Source organism: Dama dama, chromosome 6 (genome assembly GCF_033118175.1).
Source record: "Dama dama isolate Ldn47 chromosome 6, ASM3311817v1, whole genome shotgun sequence".
Taxonomy (NCBI): domain Eukaryota; kingdom Metazoa; phylum Chordata; class Mammalia; order Artiodactyla; family Cervidae; genus Dama; species Dama dama.
Genome location: NC_083686.1, coordinates 18566145 through 18585928, shown reverse-complemented (window position 1 = coordinate 18585928; position 19784 = coordinate 18566145). Strand labels below are relative to the sequence as shown.

Here is a 19784-nt window from a genome sequence, read left to right as displayed (position 1 = left end):
CCATGGACAGAGGAGCCTAGTGGGCTACAGTCTGTGTGGGGTCGCAAAGAGTTGACATGACTGAGCATGCATGTACAGACATCAGATTGAGATCGCCCAGGTCTGAAGTCCCTGCTTTGCAACAAGTATCAACAGTACGTGACCGTGGTCAAACTACTCTAGTTTCATCGGCATCACTTCCCCAGCAGCAGCTGCTCCCTTGGTATCTCTGTGGCACATTTCGGTAGGTCTAGTGATGTTTCAAACTCTGTCAGTATTCTCACATTTGTTAATGTGACCTTTGATGTTACTGTCGCAAAAAGGTTACAACTCAGCAAAGGCTCAGATGACGGTCAGAATCTTTCAACAATATTTTTTATTAAGATATATGTTGTTTTCTTTTAGGCACAATGCTATTGCACACAATAGATTCTGGTATAGTGTAAACATAACTTTATATGCATTGGGAAGCCAAAAAATTCATATGACTTGCTTTATTGCAACAATCACTTTTTTGTGGTGGTCTGGAACTGAACCCGTACCATCTTTGAGGTGTGCCCATATTACAATGAGCTAAAATGTTGAGGCACAAAGAATTTAGACTGTGGCTCTATCTGCAAAGTTGCCAATGGATGTCTCTCAGACACACGAGGAAAGCTTTAATTAAACCAGTTCAGTACTTATAAACAGTAATAGTTATTACTCTTTTCCCAGTTTAACCAGTCATCTACATTTGAGCTAAGAATCAGAAAAGGGAAGGGAGAGAGGCAATATTTAAGTTGTGTTAAAGAGAATCTTTAAATTATCAATTTGAGTAAGAACTCATTTTTCACAGAGGTCCTTACTTTGTGCAGCAAACTGTGTAGGTGCGATGTGGCATGCAAAGACCATAACACAGGTCTTGGCCCTCCAGGGGATTTCAGACTAGCAGCATTAATATAGACCTGGACATGAGTGAGGGGCTCACAAAAATTAGAGGAGGGAAAGAACCCACGGATGGGGTGGCGATAAGGCTGAACTTGGACAGTTTCATAGAGGAGACAGTATTTGAGCATTTTTAGTTGAAATAAAGCATATAATACATTTCAAAGATAATTTTCCATTCACTGGGAATAGCATAAGGCAGATAGGAAATAGTGGGTTTGTGAATCCCAAGGAAAATTCTGGGATTGCAAATAGTCCAGTTTGATGAAAGAAATGGGTAAGAGGGATAATGAAAGGTCTGGTTGTAAAGGTAGGCTGGGGATACGCTGGGAAACTTGGATTTCATTTTGTGGTGGACACCAGACTTTGGATCAGAGAAATAATGCATAATTATTTATGTAAGTATGGATGAGAGGACCATTCAAACATCAGCCACAGTTCTTTATATATAGTTAAAATATATATTTTTTCATTTATAACTTATAGGAGAGGTTTAATAAAATGCATGTACAATAAATAATTCATACTTAAAAATGCTCATCAGATAGCTTCATGCCTTTTCAGTGGAAGAGGCCACAATACCAGGGAAATCAGAAGGCAATCTCAATAATTCTTCTACTTCTTCTTGCAAAGCCTCTGCTTTCTCATGCAACAGCATCTACAATATAAAAATCAAGATGTGAAGCAAAAATGTGCATTGTTAGGGAACTGCTAACATTTTACCACCATCTATTCAATACCTGAATCCTTATGTATCAGCATAATCTAGACATTAAAACTAATAATGAGATTGAATAATGGTCACTTAAGAACAGCAATTATAGTAAATGAAGCTGAGGCATTTAAAGCCATTTTAGCTGATCACTGCATTTGGCATACCAAAAATAATGGAGCTTTAATACTCTCAAAGGTTTGTTTTATTGAAGACTCAGCCACTTAAAATTAACTTTTAACCTATAAAATTTAAGACAATTTTGAAAAAAATTTAATTGGTTCTTAAAAATGTTACCCTTTATATATAGATTTTATTAATCCTCACAGTTTAGTATGCTATCTTTTAAAAACCTATTGAGAGAGTTAAAGCTTGGGACCCTTTCGGGATCAAACCAGTCAATCCTAAAGGAGATCAGTCCTGAATATTCATTGGAAGGACTGATGCTGAAGCTGAAGCTCCAATACTTTGGCCACCTGATGCGAAGAGCTGACTCATTGGAAAAGACCCTGATGCTGGGAAAGATTGAAGGCAGGAGGAGAAGGGGATGACAGAGGATGAGATGGTTGGATGGTGTCACCGACTTGATGGACATGGGTTTGAGCAAGCTCCAGGAGTTGGTGATGGACAGGGAGGCCTGGCATGCTACAGTTCATGGGGTCAAAGGGTGGGACATGACTGAGTGAGTGAACTGAACTGAAGGAGGAAGTGCACATGCTGGCTCAGCTTTCCTTAAGCCTTGTGCGACAATGTGTCTTGCCCGATATATTAGACTCTCTTTAGGTCCTGAACTAATGATGGTACAGCACAATGTCTTACTCATGGAAATGCTTTTCTTAGGCTCTTTGTTAAATGATTATAATTGTAACAAATCTTGCCTGGGAACCTGTTTCTCAAGACTTGTACCCCTGATTACACAGCAACAGTGTATCTGGCCCAGAGACCTTGCCCTGAACACATTCTCCCTGGCTAATCTTGCGCCAAAGTTATCTCAGGATGTATGCCTTGGGAAAGGGTCGGGTGGAACTCTTACAACCTTGAGGTATTCTTTTTATCTATTCTCAGCAGCCAGCTGAGAAGTATATAAGGCCCAGCTTAAACTAGTGAGGCGGGGACTCTTTCTACCCACTTCTGATGTCTATGTCAGAAGCTTTCTCTGTTCTGTCAACTTAAAATTTTGCACACAAAGCTCTGAGTGACTGAGAATCTTCTTTGGTCCTGGAGTTAAATCTCCTTCAGAGACCACAAATCTGGCGGCACCCTTTACCATAAGCTGTCACTATCAGTGTTTCAAAGAAAACTTTTCTTCAAGCTCCTAAAACTAATATGGTTAATTTCAAAAGGAGCATAATAAACAAAGAAAGTTATTTCTAAACCTGGTACATAGTAGATGTCAATGAATGCTTGAATAATGATTTTTCCCCTTTCTTTAAAAAACAACAGAAACCAAATGTTGGTATTTACTGCAGCTGGGTTTGTGTATATTGGGTGTGAAATACTTGCACTATTTCTCTTACAACATTTAATAATAAAAAGCTCAATAAAAATCATAGAAGATAAAACTACTCTCTCTACCAATTTGATATAAAGCACAACATTACGAGCATTATTGTGCCTGAACTTGTCTAATACTTTTAACATTCAAACTCACTTATTAAATATTTTGGCCACTGTTACTGCAGCTCCCTTGGCATCTTTTTTAAAGTTTTTTTTTTTTTTTTTTTTGATGTGGGTCACTTTAAAAGTCTTTATTAAATTTGTTACAATATTGCTTATGTTTTATGTTTTGGTATTTTGGCTGTGAAGCATGTGGGATCTTACCTCCTGGACCAGGCCTGATCAAACCCATACCCCTTGCATCAGAACACCAAGTTTTAACTACTAGATCACCATGGAAGTTCCCCTTTGTATCTTTAATAATATATAATCTAATACTATAGTCTTGCTCTACTGCTTACTGATTATCTGTGTTTCCTTGGGTAAATCACTTCATTTCTTTAAATCTCATTTATTTATTTATTCAAATATTTGTTAAACATCTACTATAGGCTGAATACCGTGCTAGGTGCTCCAGCAATGAAATAACTACAATTTCAACCCTATCAACCCAAAGAACCCCTTATCTAATAGGACAAGGTGTAGCGTCCTGAGAGGGCCGTCACAGAGATCAATCACAGTCACAAACAACGGGAGAGTCTTTCAAAAAAGTAGGCTGGAAACTTACTTTTCAGTCAGTTTGATTTATATATGACAATAGTGTAACAATGAACTTAAAGAACACACACACACAACTGTACAATTTCAGACCACAAGGATGGAAATATAGTTGAGATCAAGAAGGAAATAATCCCTTGCTGTTTAGTTGTTGTGTCCAACTTTTGGACACGATGCCATGGACTATAGCCCGCCAGGCTCCTCTGTCCATGGGATTTTCCAGGCAAGAATACTGGACTGGGTTGCCTTTTCCTTTTCCAGGGGATGGTCCCGACCCAGGGATTGAACCCATGTCCCCTGCATTGGCAGGTGAATTCTTTACCACTGAGCCACCTGGGCAGTCCAGACAATCCCTAACTGCTGCTTACTGGATTTACCCACATGGAGAAGGAGGTAGTGACGAACTGGGCGGCACCTAGGAAAGTGTAACCAGGACAGTGAATGACCTAAAAGCAGACTGCTGACTCCAAGTGAAAGAGACAGAAGAGAGAAACCTTTGGAGGCCACAAGAGCTGTTTTCAAGTATGTGAAAAACCACCAAACGAACAAAGGAAGAGCCGGGTGGCAGAGGGCAGTACTAGGATGCCATGGGAGGCATTTTAAGGCAGCCTCATCATATGGGATGCTCTTTGTAACACTGAGTCCAAAAATAGAACTTAGTTCTTGAGGTTGTAAATTTCTTGTCAGGGAGGGTGTTTAAAGGTGAGAAGACCAGATGATGGGGATGCTGAGGAAAGGACTTCTGTGACAAGAGTAGTAGGAGGCAGAGTTCAATGAGTTCAGAGTTCCTTATATTTCAGTGAACTCTTAAAAGTGCCTTTATTTTTTAGATCCTTTTTCTCTTTTTAACAAGCCTTGTATTATAACACGTGCACTATTTTTATCCACATATTGTGATATATACCTTTGTGCCTGTAGTTAATATGTCTAAAGTACAAGGAGACTACTCTGTAAAACATCATAAAGATTAAAAAATGCCTTGTTTGCTTACCTTGGCTGATGAAACAATTTGCTTGGCCTGGCGTCTTGATAAATGATCAATTGTCCTTATCAGCACTTCAGGATTTGCATTAGCCAAGTGCGTTAGACTTTTATAACCTGCATTGTATAACTGTCTTGCTCGACCCTGCAAAGTATTTATAAAAATCATTAGGATCAGAATTGGGGATTAGGAAAAAAATAATTAAGTGTTTTACTGAAGGGAAAAATTCACTTGCAAGAGATGGGAATAAACTAAGATAATAAAGTAAATATGAAAAGATAACACATCAGAATCTGAAGGAATTTTAAGTGTTTTAAAAGAATTTTAAAATAATTTGGGTGGCTCCAATCTGACTGCAAGAGAGCTAGCTTTCTGTGCAGCTGAGGTCAATTGATGTTTGCTGCAATCAGAAATGAGAAACCTGGGGACTTCCCTGGTGGGCCAGTGGTTAAGAATCCACCTTCTAGTGCAGAAGACGTGGATTTGGTCCCTGGTTAAGGAACTAGGATCCCACATGCTGTGGGGCAACTAGGCCCATGTGCCACAGTGACAGGTCCCACATGCCACAATGAAGATACCCCGTGCTCCAACTAAGACCCAACACAGTCAAAAATAAATTAATTAATTAATTAAATATTAAAAAAAACAGAAATAAAAAACTCCTTAGGGCACTTAGGCGAGGGGCATTAGTTCAGATCCCCAATCAAATGTTTTGGTTCAGTATCCCTAGAATGCTCTCACTATCTACACAGGCACCTCTGGAGTGTGTGTGTGAGTGTGTGTATGTGTGTGCACGCTTTCCCAAGCAGAATTCCTCTGGTTTAAGAACTGAATAACAGAATAAACAGAAAACAAGGGTTGATCAAAAACAGAAAGCTGAGAAACAAGCTGAGGAAACCTTCACCTCATTCTCTTAGAAAATGTAAATGACCCTCACTGCCACCGAGTGACCAGCACCTTCAACAAGCACTGTCTCAGCTGACAGAGGTGAGTCTTTGCTGGAGCGGAGGAGGGTGTGGCACACAGGTGTACTTGGGGAGAATCACCCTGTCTCTACTGTTACATTTATCCACAGATGTGATTTTTCATCAGGACTGCCTCTGGATTGACAGGGATTTCGGGGAGGCCATGGCAGCAGTTTATTAAAAACAAATAAAAAAAGATTCCCATGATAAATGAGCAATACGGCTATTGTTGCCACTTACCCTGTGAGACAACAGTAAAACCTGACTCTTCTGTGAGCTGAAATCATCTCAGTTGGGGAGCTAAGAAGTTACTAACCTCTAAAACCCCAGTCACTTCCATGAGCGGGACTAGCTCTGCCTTGACACAGTAGGTCAGCTTCTTGGTGAGTTCTCCCAACAGGGCCCTGTAAGCCCAGAACTCCTCAAGCTCCTGCAGAATGCAGAGAGATACACAGAACTGAAATCTCGTAAGTTATTTCAGAATCCAGTACGTGTGATAGGGGGCTCAGAAAGGACTCGCCCTTTGGTAAACTCTGGAAGTTGCATAAAACCAGAGGTGAACAATGACTCTGAGCAAAATTCCTATGAGCAAACACGGCAGAGGTGGAGGGATTTGAACAGAACGGTTTTAGGACGAGGACAGAGAGTGTAAACTGAGAGATAAGTCAACAGGAAGAATGCTAGGGAGGGGAGCTCAGGAGAGAGGGAACACATGTATACCTACGGCCGATTCATACTGACAGCAAAAAACATCACGATACTGTAATTATCCTCCAATTAAAATAAGAAAATAAATATTTTAAAAAAGGGTTCTGTTCACCTTGATCAAAACATAACAAGATGTGCAAAGCGTGTACCATCTAGTAATGGAATTACCTCACAGAAATGTAACACACAGGAGGAGAATGCCGCAGCTCCAGAGAGAAGGCTTTGTATATATCCTCGAGGCATGTTAAACTTTTCAGACACGCTCCAAATGTTGGTCTCTTTGAGCAAAGTATAAAGAATGAAAGACAGGTACAGTCTGTTGACAATGTTCTTGTCCACCTTCTAGAAAGACACAAATAAATTCATTTATTGGACCTGCTTAAAATGTACATCCCATTCAAACTGGACAAAAGGTAATGAGAATGAAGCTGCACACGGCAGAGACAGGACAGAGTGGTTCTACAGAAATAAATCTAAGTCATAACAAATGTACTTCAGATTAGTTCTAAGTATTATTTTTTCCAAGTCTATAAAAAAAGAGAGATGTCAAACTGTTTCCAATTTAAATTTCCTTCTGTAGCAAGTATAGTGAGTTGAACGGTCCCTCCCCGAAAGATATACTCAATTCCTAACCCTTGGTGCCTCTGAACGTGACCTAATTTGGAAATAGAATCTCTGCAGATGTAATTAGCGAAGGATCTTGAGATAAAACCATCGTGGATATACAGGGGGCCCTTGAGCCCAATAGTCAATGACTGATACCCTTATAAGAGAGAGGACATGAGTGACAGAGAAGGTGGTGTGAAGATGAAGAAGGAGGCAGACTTTGACGAGATGGTGACTACAAGGATCGCTAACCACCATCAAAGGCCGCAAGAGAGGCAAGATGGTTCTTCCTCAAGCCTCTAGAAGGAACCACTCTGCCAGCATCTTGATTTCAGACTTCTGGCCTCCTGACCTGTGACAGAATAAAGTTCTGTTGTTTTAAGACACCTGGTTTGTGCTAACTTGTGATGGCAGCTTTAGGAAAAGAATACGGGAAGAGAAGGAGTTGGGGAAACCTTTACATGTACTGTAGTATTTATAGTGTTGAGTGTTAGTCACTTGGTCATGTCCAGCTCTTTGCGACCCCATGGACTGTAGCCCGCCAGGCTCCTCTGCCCATGGACTTCTCCAGGCAAGAATGCTGGAGTGGGTTGCCATGCCCTTCTCCAGAGGATCTTCCTGCTGGGTCTCCTGCATTGCAGGCAGATTCTTTTACTGTCTGAGCCACTGAGCCACCAGGGAAGCCCCTGGAAGTACTTACAGATTGGGTGTATATATATACACACACACATATACATATACATATATGACTGTGATTATAAATTAGACAAATGTGTTTATTTAGATAAATATGTTAATAAGCTTGTTTATATTGTAAACTAAGAGTAAATACTAGCTTCTATGACTTAGACCTGGTCATGGTAAATAATTAATGTTTCCAGAAGTTAAAACACTGAAAGAGAAATGCTTCCTGTAGTTGACAATTTCTATTCTGTGTATCTGCTTTGGCCTGTGGTGCGTAGTGATTATTTTTTGTGTAAAACATTTCATAGCTAACACCAAGCTAACACAGAAACTGCGTAACACAAGCTTGAAATCAGAGAAAAAAAGAATGAACTTTAAAGAGAAAAGGGAGGTTTAAAATATAAAATTATATCCTCTACTATGGTAAAAGAATGTTTAAGATGAGAACTTAGAATGTTTGAGAGCTTAGATGAGCACATTGAAGAACGTAAGAATTTCAGATTCTGTATGTTTGATACTAGATCACCCTTTTAAAAGATTTAACCTGAAAAAGCATGATAGTTGAATAACAACTAGGAAAAGATCACTTTTTAATTTCCCAAATTTAGTGCACCTTCATTATTAACTATAAATTGAGTCAATGCAGATTTTTGCTTAGAATGTATTTTCTAAGCCAAGAAAAATGACATGATTATATTACATGGCGAGATAAGTCACTTTATGCCAATTTAAAGATCTTTTACAAGAAATGTTTAAAGAAAAGGTCCGTTTCAATGTGGAGAAATCAAGTAGATTTTAAGCAAATATGTTCTCTAGAAATCTTTTTAAAAAGATACTTCTAAAGTATTAAACTAGTAACTCGTTCATTTGTAATTAAGATAAAGTCATGCTCATACTATTTTAAATAATTGTAAATTGAACAAACATTTATTGACTTTTATAAAAGGTAACAAAAATAAATTCTGATTCAAGTTTCAACAGATGTATTATTGTAACATGATTTTATAAACGTTTATTACTTGGTAATGAGCTCCAAATTAATATTTTTTAAAAATATATTTTAGAGTTTGAAACAAAAGGTTTAAGAAATATTTTTATTCAACATTCTGAAGGTCTAAACAATAGTCACTTCTGAGGTAAAAGACCCAATCTAAATACTGACAACAGGAATACTGAAGTACCATGCATTTATACTTTTATGATAGCTCAATACAGGGGACAGCTACACCATTCAATTCAAATGTAAGTAAAACATATTCCATTTTTCAAAATGAAACTAATATCTAGTATAAATTTAAGAGATATACAGGGAAATGGTAGGTAAGATCAATAGGCTTCGATGAAGATTAGATTACCAAAGAAAATGAAAATTGAAAAAAAAACTGTAATTATTATGAGGTAGAAAATTATGTTAACTAAGGAAATGAATGTATGTTTGCCAGAGAATTATTTTCACTTCTCGTACAGTTAGTGGCGCATTCAGCACTTGATTCTTGTTTGTTGACTTAACTTTAAAAGGCAAAAATATAAGATATCACACAAGAGTCCTTGTCTTCTCTGCTTCAACCTTCCAAAATGCTTTATGTACTTCAAGTACATTGGTAGTTCTTTGGGACAACGAAAAGCACCAACAAAAACAAAAATCCAAAAACTCATCTTATGTTAGAACTCCTAATGCCAAGTGGATTCTTAAGAAAAAGTTTCTAGAAAACTTTTCTCCTGTGAACTGAACTTATTTCAGGATTCTTTTCTATAACATTGTGAAAATATCTTACAATTGTTATAATTTAAACCATAATAAATAGCCTAAGAAAAATAGGTTAATAAGGTTTACCTTTTCCTATGCTAAGAGCCTTACATGTGCATGACTGTTTTAGAAATACAAAGGTACACAAAAAAGGGCCATCACAACCACCCAGAAATAACATTATTTTTTAAAAGAAAACCTAAATTTCTGGTCTGCAGATGTTTTGAATAGTAAAGTGGGAATTATATTAAAGATGAAAAAAGTGAACCAAAACAACCAAATCAACAAAGGAGATGAGATGACAGCATTAATTTTGTTACATGAACTTGGCTATTTAGGAAAGAAAAAAAAAAAGACTATGGTACTTACCTTCCTAATAGCTTGACCTGATGCTTTCTTCCCAATATAGTTCTCAGAGACTCCAACCAGAGCAGTGACATTTTGTTCTGCTGGACTGAGTTGGTTAAACTACACAAAAAAAGAATATAGAGAAAAATTAAATTGTAACTTTAAAAAGTCTGCCATTAACCAAATCTAGTAGTCATATCACATTTTCATTATTATAAAAGCTATGAAAAAATAACACAAATTTTACCTATAAGTATTGCAAATACTGTATTACAAGTAATACAAATAACACAAGTATTTACTTACAAGCTTGCAATATTTACTTACAAGCTTTACAATATTTTTAATGTATTATTAAAATATAACAGACTTTAGTAGAATGAACTTAAAGACATGGCCGCAAATACTGTAACCATGGTCTGATTTTCATGGACTGTGTTTATGTTTCATATGGGAGATGCCTGTTGGGGAGAGAGAGGAGAGAAAGCTTTTGGAAGTAACTGCATTGCTTATATACATGTGTTTGTGTGCATGTGCTCAGTCATGACCAACTCATGGACTGTAACCTGCCAGGCTCCTCTGTCCATGGGATTCTCCAAGCAAGGATACTGGAGTGGGTTGCCAATTCCTGCTCCAGGGGATCTGTCCAACCCAGGGATCAAACCTGGGTCTCCTGCATTGGCAGGTAGATTCTTTACCACTATGCCACCTGGGAAGACCCGCATACTGCCACTGCCTGTTTACAGTAAAATCATAGTAGACTGTACTTGGTTTTGTAACAGGTACAGCCAGTTTCGCCTTGCCAATGGCGATAAAGAGGATTATTCCTTCTCAGGTATCAACATCACTGGGTTTGGTGTGACAGGACGTGACACTGTGTGTGACTCTGATAGAGCTTTCATGTAATTAAACTCTCAACCATCAGCAATGGTTTTCTTTACATTTCAGGCATTAGAAAATGGAGTGGTCACCACATCCCAAGAGTAACCACCTTGAGGGGATGGGGACCAGGCATGGTCCTTTTTTCTCTTCTGCACCTTTCTTCAGTCTTTTTTCTGGCTATGAAAATATACTTGAAATTGGGCCTTTCATCTGTCGAAAGGCCCAATTTCAAATATACTTTAATAGCAAAAAAAATGAATAATCACACGATAAAAATCATATTGTGATTATTTTAGCCTGTATTGCAAAATCTTATCTTCTCACCTGCCTGAAGTATATCATCCAATCAGGGTCACACTGAGAAGCCATATCATAGGGAGTTGTTAAGTAGATTAGATGAAGAAGGCTTTCCAGCATAAGTCCCTCAAGACCTTTCTTCAAGTCTCTGTAAAGAATGTCACAATAAGCCAAATCTATTGTTCCTAAAAGAAAGACACAAAGAGTTCATTTTTCATAATCACCAAAGGAGGAAAGAGGTGATTTTAAAGAAAGTCTGGTTTACCTAAACAAAGCAAAAGTCTTGAGGGACTTCCCTGGTGGTTCAGTGGCTAAGTCGCCACACTCCCAGTACAGGGGGCCCAGGTTCTATCCCTGGTCAGGGAACTAGATCTCAACCTGCCACAAATAGGAGTTCAAGTGCCACAACTAAAGATCCCTTGCCCCCAAATAAATTAAAAAAAAAAAAATTCTTTACAATTTTTTACTATGTAACTTAGCACAAAACTTAGGTCATTTTGATATTATAGTATCCATCAACATTTAATAAGTACATACCTTCTGACCTAATTAATTTATTCTTGGGAATCTAACCTAGAGAAACATTTCCACACACATCCAAAAATACATGAACACAGATACCCTTGTTTATAACAGAGAAAAATCAGAAACAGTGTAAATGTCCATCAAAAGGGGAATGGTTAAATACATTACAGTATCCATAGTATAGATAACCATTGTACTAAAATAAAAATGAGGTAGATTTAAAGGGATTGATGTGGGAAGATGCTCATTATTATTATTTTTTCATTTTTTCATGATATTTTTTAAGTGAGAAAAGCAAGCTGCCTCCAAACACTTATACTATGCAATATGTATGTGTGTGCATGTGTGTGTGCTATGTATACATATATGTGAACATATATATATATGCATACATACATGTAATACAAACATAAATATACATATACAAAATATTTGGAAGAGTATATATACCAATTTGTTATGAAATTTTCAGAAAATGTCTGGAAAGATACATACCAAATTGCTACTCTTGGTAGGATACTAAGATTTGTATGATTACTGGGGGAGTTGAGCATAAAGGAGAGGGGACCATCTTTTTCTTCATGTATTTTTACAGTATTCTAAATTACTTGCAATTCAAAACATTTTTCAGCTTTTAAAAATTGAAGTAGTTTAACAGTTTGTAAGATAAGATTATTATTATTAATATGAAATTACAAATCTAATTTAGAGTTACAGAAAATTTCTATTTTTCCCAATGCATTTCCTCAGATTCACAGTCAGATTCAGGTAAGCTCTTACCCTTAAAAGAAGCTCGTCCCAACTTTGTGATATGAAAATTATTTTGGAACTCTTCTTCAGAGCCATAAATAGTATCTTTTTGTAGAAGTCCTTTTTCTGTCAAGTATCTAAGCGATTCCATAGTTATTTCCCAGAGACTTTTTTCTTTCAACAAAACCTTTTGCTGAACACCAAAAAACGTACCACTCATAAAACGATATATGTCATCCAGATTTGTTGCAATCTGAAACAATTCAGGATACCATTAGAGCAGCTGTTCTAATTCAAGGCATCATTTTGAATGAATAATTCATCAACATGAGGACTCATTTCCATACCTCAAAGCTATTCAAATAAAAAATCATTATAAAATCTACATAATTGCATAAATGTACTTTTATAATAATATTTTTAAATGACAAGAAAAAACAATTGAAGAGAGAATATATTTACCATACTTATACTCTTAATGAAGACATCTACACATTTCTGATTCAAAAACTCCTTAGGTTTTTGAGTAATTTTTCACAGTATCTCCAAAGCTGTGTCCTCTGCTCACTCCCCACCAGTTATCACTAACTCCCACTCAGCCTCCTTCAGAAATCCTCCCTCTACCCCCCTCCAGCCACATGTGAAAATATTCTTTAGCTCTAAAAATTGTACTTAAAAAAACACATATGGAAAACACAACTGAAAGTCTCCACTAAAGCAGGATCTGGCAACACTCTCCCTGACATTTTACCTGAAAATAAACAGCAGTTTTCTACCTCTTTTTGTCTCTCGCATCCCCATCTCCTTTCCTTGTTCTTTTGCTGCCTTTTTTTTCTCCCCCCAACTCACTGTTTAAAACTTATAATACAGTGGTGGTATTCAGACGCAGAGCTGACTCTGAGTGTGCATAACTTACATTAGCCAATTTCAATGAAATCAGCATGTTATACTAAAATACAGTTGATCAATAAGCATATTTCTCTCTGTTTCAATTCCGATGATACTTCAGTGGGAAAACTTAAGTAGTAATTTCACAGTAAACCAACATAAAGGATAACAAACAATATTACGGAGCAGGGACATTTCCTAATTTTTTTTTCCTTTTAATAAAAGTCCATCGTTAATATAATATTCATTCAGGCTAAAACTGCACTTTTGAGATATTCAAGAACTGATACTTTATAGATTTATAAATTTTATAATTTTTTTATAGATTTTATAGATTATCAACATACTTCGTTTCTATATTGTTTTTTAACTGAGTACCATTAACACTAGGGGTAAACCAACCAACCAACCCCTCTACTTGATCCTTCTAGCTACCATCACATTACCTTTGTATCCCTCTATAATTGATTTTAACCCACTGGGATAGCTTCTATCTCTGGCTTCTCAAAGCTGGGTTCTCCACTGTTGCCCCAACCTGCAAGTTTAGCCATGACCAACTCCAAAGCCAGACCATAATTCAAGTATTTACTGAGCGGCAATCACACGCCAGGCACTATGCTAGTCACTGGGATTTGGTGATACAGGAGAATAAACGTGGACCTGTCCCAGGGCTTCATTCCTGGGGGGTAAAGTTATCAGCCAAAGAAAGTCACTAACAAGAACACAACTACAAACTGACGGGTGCTACTAAGGAAAGAAGTGTGTTTCTGTAAAGAGCATCCAAGACACTGACTGCACTCGGTGGGAAAGGAAGGCTTCCCCAGGAAGTGTGGTGAAGTGCAAGGCCGATGGTGGAGTAGGGGTGGGCGAGGGTGAAACGAGGCGGAGAGCTGAGACGAATGAGTCCCAGGCTTGCAGACCACTGCGGCAGAAGGGCACAGGACATGAAATGAAAAGAGAGGGACAGTGTGTCTGGAGCGCAGTGTGAGAGCGTGCTGTGAGACGGTAAGGACGCAGAGAGAGGCAGGGGCCAAACCTACACAGCGCTGCTGTTCAGTCGCTCAGTCATGTCTGACTCTCTGCGACCTCATGGACGCAGCACGCCAGGCTTCATAAGGGCTTCCCAGATGGCCTGGCAGTAAAGAATCTGCCTGCCGATGCAGGAGACGCGGATCCGATCCCTGCGTCGGGAAGATCCCCTGGAAAAGGAAATGGCAACCCACTCCAGTATCTGCCTGGAGAATTCCACGGATAGAGGAGCCTGGTGGGCTACAGTTCATGGGGTTGCAAATGACTCAGACAGGATTCAGAGACTAAACAAGACAGTGATAAGGGATCTGGACTCAATCCTAACAGCAGTGGGAAACAACCATTAACAAATTTTAGGCAGAAAGGGATTTATACGTGGGGAAGACTGATCTATTGAAGAATAATATGGAGGGGGTGTGGGAAGGCAGGGCAGAGCTGATGCCAGGAGACCAGCTGGGCGACTATCATAGGGATCTAGGCAGGACCTCAGCACCTGGAAAAGAGAGTGCAAGCAGCCTATGTGACCTCTTTTTGCCTCGGATTCTTTTTCTTGTGAAAGCAGAACTATATTATTTCATTCAAAGGTATACAAAGATCAGAGATAAAACATATCAAGTGTCTAGCAGGGTGTCTGAAACATAGTCGTGAGAAATGATCACTGGAGGCTCCCTGCGTCCCAGGGCGCAACAAGTGTTATGTTCTAATTCCTGGAGTTTCCATCTCTTCCACCCAAAACCTGGTGTCCCCAAGGATGCCTGCCTCCACCTCCTGCCTCTTGACCTCACACTGCCCTTCTCGAATCCTCTCACCCCTATCCCACTGGTTGTTTCTGTCCGGAGGACTTGACTTCTCCTTCAATTCTAACTCCAAAGAGTTTTCTGCCTCTCCACCGCGTCTGTAATTCCAGCCTCTTTCCACAACTAGGGCCCGGTGATGAAGCCCTACCCCAACGTGCAGGAAGAACCCTGATGGGGTTCTCAGCATGGAGCCCAGGAGCCTCTAAGGGCAGGTTTGGAACAGCAGTTGCCTACCAGCTAATATCCTGAGCTGACTCAGCCTGGTCTTCTTGCTGCTGTACTTCAATTGTTAACACAGAATTTAACTGACACTGTTGAGCCCTATGGATCTGGCATTGCAGGCCCATAAAACCACACCCCTGTGACCAAGTCAGATCCCCCAGGATTCCTGTACCTGAGTGCACTGGCCTCAAGTGAAGCCTCAATTCCATTGTCTTGCATGGAGTCCTAACTCATGACATATTCATACTTGTCAGATGTAGATTTTCTTCCCACCTTTTCACTGCTTAAGTAGCATCTTTTGAAGAGAATTATAAAAATATAAGGTCTATTGATTTTTTTCTTTCATGATTTATGTTTTTAGTTTTCCTTATAAGAAATCTTTGCCTACCCTAAGGCATTTCCAAATAAATTTCAGTATTGATCTTAATTTATAAAAAAAAAAAAGAAAAAAAAGAACAAAACCTGTTGAGATTTTGATTGGGGTTGCACAGAATTTATAGACCAATGTGGGAAGAAGTAACATCTGAACAAAAGTGAGCATTCCAATTGATGAACATGGTGTCTCCGTTTATTTAGGTCTTCTTTAATTCCTCTCAGCAGCGTCTCATAGTTTTCGGTGAGATCAATTTACACAGGGTAACAAGAGACGGAGCTGTGACCGGGACACAGCTGTGTGTGACACGGGAGCCCTTGCTCTAAACCAGCACAGAACACTTGGACACGTTCTCCACTGACACGTGACTATGTTACAACTCTTCAGTCTAGTCTTTAAGCACTCTCTCCCATCCTCTCCAACCAAGGCACACAGTCTGCCCAACTTCCCACCCAACTTTCTACTCTTAGGTTATCTTCAGCCCTCCTCTATAGCTACAATATCCAGTCTTTTGACTGTTATTCCACATCATCTTAAGGTTTCTCATCTTTCAATTTAAGTACCCAGAATGGCTTATTCCTTCCCTCTGTTTATTTAAAACCTCTACCTCCTTCAATACTGAGGACTAATTCCTCTTCTTTTCTGTAGCCTTTCGCTCTTAACAATGCCAGGGGATAAAATATTACACCATTCATCTACAAGGCAACCAAAACAGTCTCATGATATCTTTTACTTATCAATTACCTTTCGAACTTTCACTTACACCAATTTGGGATAATAAAGGTAGGCTATATGATAGATTAAGAGTCCTGGATTTTAGTTAGATAAAGCTGAATTCAAACCCTGGCTTTACCAGTTTGGGACTGAGGGGCCTTGGGCACAAGAGAATAAGCCTGAAAAAGAGGTTTTACTCAAGAATAACCTGAAAAAAGAGAGTCAATTTCTAATCCTAGGGAAAAGAGTGTATTTCCACTGTGTCCCACCCAACTTTTTTCTTTTTTTTAAATTTTCTGCCTGATAAAGGCTATACTGACTTCACAAATGGTTATTATGCTCAGAGGACTTACAGGGGATCTTTTCTTACCAAGGCAGAGATGCTGGATTATCTGACGTCAGGACCCATGCTTCTAAGGCTCCTTTATCCCCCACAGTATCCACCAAAGTCTCTTACTTGTAATGGATGCCCAGTTATTATTTGTTCCATACAATTCAAAGGATTAAAAATGCACATATAAATCCAGATTCAGATTTATCATGTCACAGACTGCTCTTTTTCACATTATATAGACGTGAACATTTTTTTCAACTTTCTTTACAGTTTTCAAAACTTTTCAATTGCCACTGTCTCAAATAATAGCAAGAAGATATAAAAATATTAAAAAAAAATACCTTCAAACCAATCAAAGAAAGAAACAAAGCTTGGATTCCCTTGGTGAATTCCTGAACAAGATGGCTATAGCAGTTTTCCAGTGGTCTGCTTATTAACTCCAATACCTACAAGAGTTAAAGCAAACTATGTTTCACATTATAAAAAATAAATTGTGCTTCATATAAAATTTTATAATTTGCATAGATCTTGTGGAGGCTGGGAGAGAGAAAAAACAGACAGACAAAAAAATAAGAATTTAGCAGGTATCCACATGAAAATGGAAGAAGACAGGGAAAATGCTTTTCATTGAAATAGAGAACTATTCAAGCTACTCTTTCTAATGCTTAATCACAGAGGAGAAGGAAACATTATTCAAAGGAATATTAATAATTAATTTTTAAAAGATGATATCAATGGGCGAAATTAAAGATTGAGAAAAGTCAACAAAACAACCAACCAACAACCAGATTATTACCTGTTGCTTGTCTTTTTCTTGCAATATAAGGATACTCTCCCCGACAGAATCTATTCCAGCACGGCCAGCTCTGCCAATCATCTGTTTATACTGATTCTTCTTTAAAAATTCCTTAGCAACATAGGGGGCTCTTAATATAACTCTATGGAATTGATAAAATTAACTAAAAGTTATATTAGATCTATACCATGAGCATCTATTTTTAAACTCTTTATTTCATTATTTTTATATGATATTCAATTTAGTGACATATAACTCAAAATAATATGTAACTACTATTTACCAGTAATCTATGTTATGATGTCCTAGGTTCTTTATGTATATTATCTGTAATCTTACAAAACTTGTGGTGATAATATTCTTATGTACTTTAATTTTCCTTTACAAAGTGGTTGACTGAGGCACAGATAAGTAGCTTATCAAAACCAACAAGATTAGTAATTAACAGAACCATAATTTGCGCTTAAGTCTGCTTAGCTGCAAAGCTTATGATCAATCCACTATAGCAATAATCTCAAAGGTTTTTGATTTGATACTCCATAAATGAAAAATCTGACCACAGGCCACTAACATATGTATATTTATTTACGAATTTGTATTGTCAACTACATAAAATTGCAGATTTCAACTGTTTTTGACCTACAACATGGTGATTTCAATTCTATTTATGTATACAGAAGTCTATAGCCAGCCTTCCTGTTCAAAGGTGAGAGAAAACCTGTGCTATTTACCTAAACTATTCAACCAACTCCTTTATTTATTAATCTCAATGGACAGACAAGATTATCGAATACATGAAGAAAACAAACAACATAGAAGAAAACAATGAGAACATACAGAATATGCATCTGACAGAGACAGATAATACAGGGAACAAAGAAGAACTTTAAAAAATTGAATTAGTATACACAGAAAATTTTGGAGGGTACTGTATTTATAGTAGAAGAACAGAGTACTATAAAGAAAGAATAATAAAAGAAGAGAGTTCTTAGAAATAAAAAATGAATTCATTTAAACAATTCAACTGAAGAACTGAATAATGAGTGAATATAGTTCAGTTCAGCTCAGTTCAGTCGCTCAGTCATATCCGACTCTTTGCGACCCCATGAATCGCAGCACGCCAGGCCTCCCTGTCCATCACCAACTCCTGGAGTTGACTCAAACTCATGCCCATTGAGTCGGTGATGCCATCCAGCCATCTCATCCTCTGTCATCCCCTTCTCCTCCTGACCCCAATCCCTCCCAGCATCAGGGTCTTTTCCAATGACTCAACTCTTCGCATCAGGTGGCCAAAGTATTGGAGTTTCAGCTTCAGCATCAGTCCTTCCAATGAACACCCAGGACTGATCTCCTTTAGGATGGACTGGTTGGATCTCCTTGCAGTCCAAGGGACTCTCAAGAGTCTTCTCCAACACCACAGTTCAAAACCATCCATTTTTCGGCGCTCAGCTTTCTTCACAGTCCAACTCTTACATCCATACATGACCACTGGAAAAACCATAGCCTTGATCAGATGGACCTTTGTTGGCAAAGTAATGTCTCTGCTTTTTAATATGCTGTCTAGGTTGGTCATAATTTTCCTTCCAAGGAGTAAGCATCTTTTGATTTCATGGCTGCAGTCACCGTCCGTGGTGATTTTGGAGCCCCCAAAAAATAAAGTCTGACACTGTTTCCACTGTCTCCCCATCTATTTCCCATGAGGTGATGGGACCAGATGCCATGATCTTAGTTTTCTGAATGTTAAACTTTAAGCCAACTTTTTCACTCTCCTCTTTCACTTTCATCAAGAGGCTTTTTAGTTCCTCTTCACTCTCTGCCATAAGGGTGGTGTCATCTGCATATCTGAGGTTACTGATATTTCTCCCAGCAATCTTGATTCCAGCTTGTGCCTCTTCCAGCCCAGCCTTTCTCATGATGTACTCTGCATATAAGTTAAATAAGCAGGGTGACAATATACAGCCTTGACATACTCCTTTTCCTATTTGGAACCAGTCTGTTGTTCCATGTCCAGTTCACACTGTTGCTTCCTGACCTGCATATAGGTTTCTCAAGAGGTAGGTCAGGTGGTCTGGTATTCCCATCTCTATCAGAATTTTGCACAGTTTACTGTGATCCACATAAAGGCTTTGGCATAGTCAATAAAGCAGAAATAGATGTTTTTCTGGAAATCTCTTGCTTTTTTGATGATCCAGCGGATATTGGCAATTTGATCTCTGGTTCCTCTGCCTTTTCTAAAACCAGCTGGAACATCTGGAAGTTCTCGGTTCATGTATTGCTGAAGCCTGGCTTGGAGAATTTTGAGCATTAC

The 19784-nt window shown here is 38.3% G+C and overlaps 1 protein-coding gene across 5 annotated transcripts in view; it reads right to left on the bottom strand.

Moving 5' to 3' along the window:
- Positions 1-336: 336 nt before the first annotated feature.
- Positions 337-19784, bottom strand: part of HELQ (helicase, POLQ like) — a 48656-nt gene continuing 29208 nt past the window's right edge. For 4 of the 5 annotated variants that reach the window (XM_061145626.1, XM_061145628.1, XM_061145629.1 and 1 more), the window contains 9 exons: positions 17477-17618; positions 17022-17126; positions 12354-12576; positions 11076-11233; positions 9891-9989; positions 6653-6826; positions 6093-6206; positions 4821-4955; positions 337-1561 (listed from right to left, as the gene is read on the bottom strand). In XM_061145626.1, coding sequence (XP_061001609.1) covers positions 1454-1561; positions 4821-4955; positions 6093-6206; positions 6653-6826; positions 9891-9989; positions 11076-11233; positions 12354-12576; positions 17022-17126; positions 17477-17618 — 1258 coding nt within the window. In that variant the 3' untranslated portion in view covers positions 337-1453. The remainder of the gene's footprint in view (positions 1562-4820; positions 4956-6092; positions 6207-6652; positions 6827-9890; positions 9990-11075; positions 11234-12353; positions 12577-17021; positions 17127-17476; positions 17619-19784) is intronic. The other variant, XM_061145627.1, reaches the window with a different exon arrangement.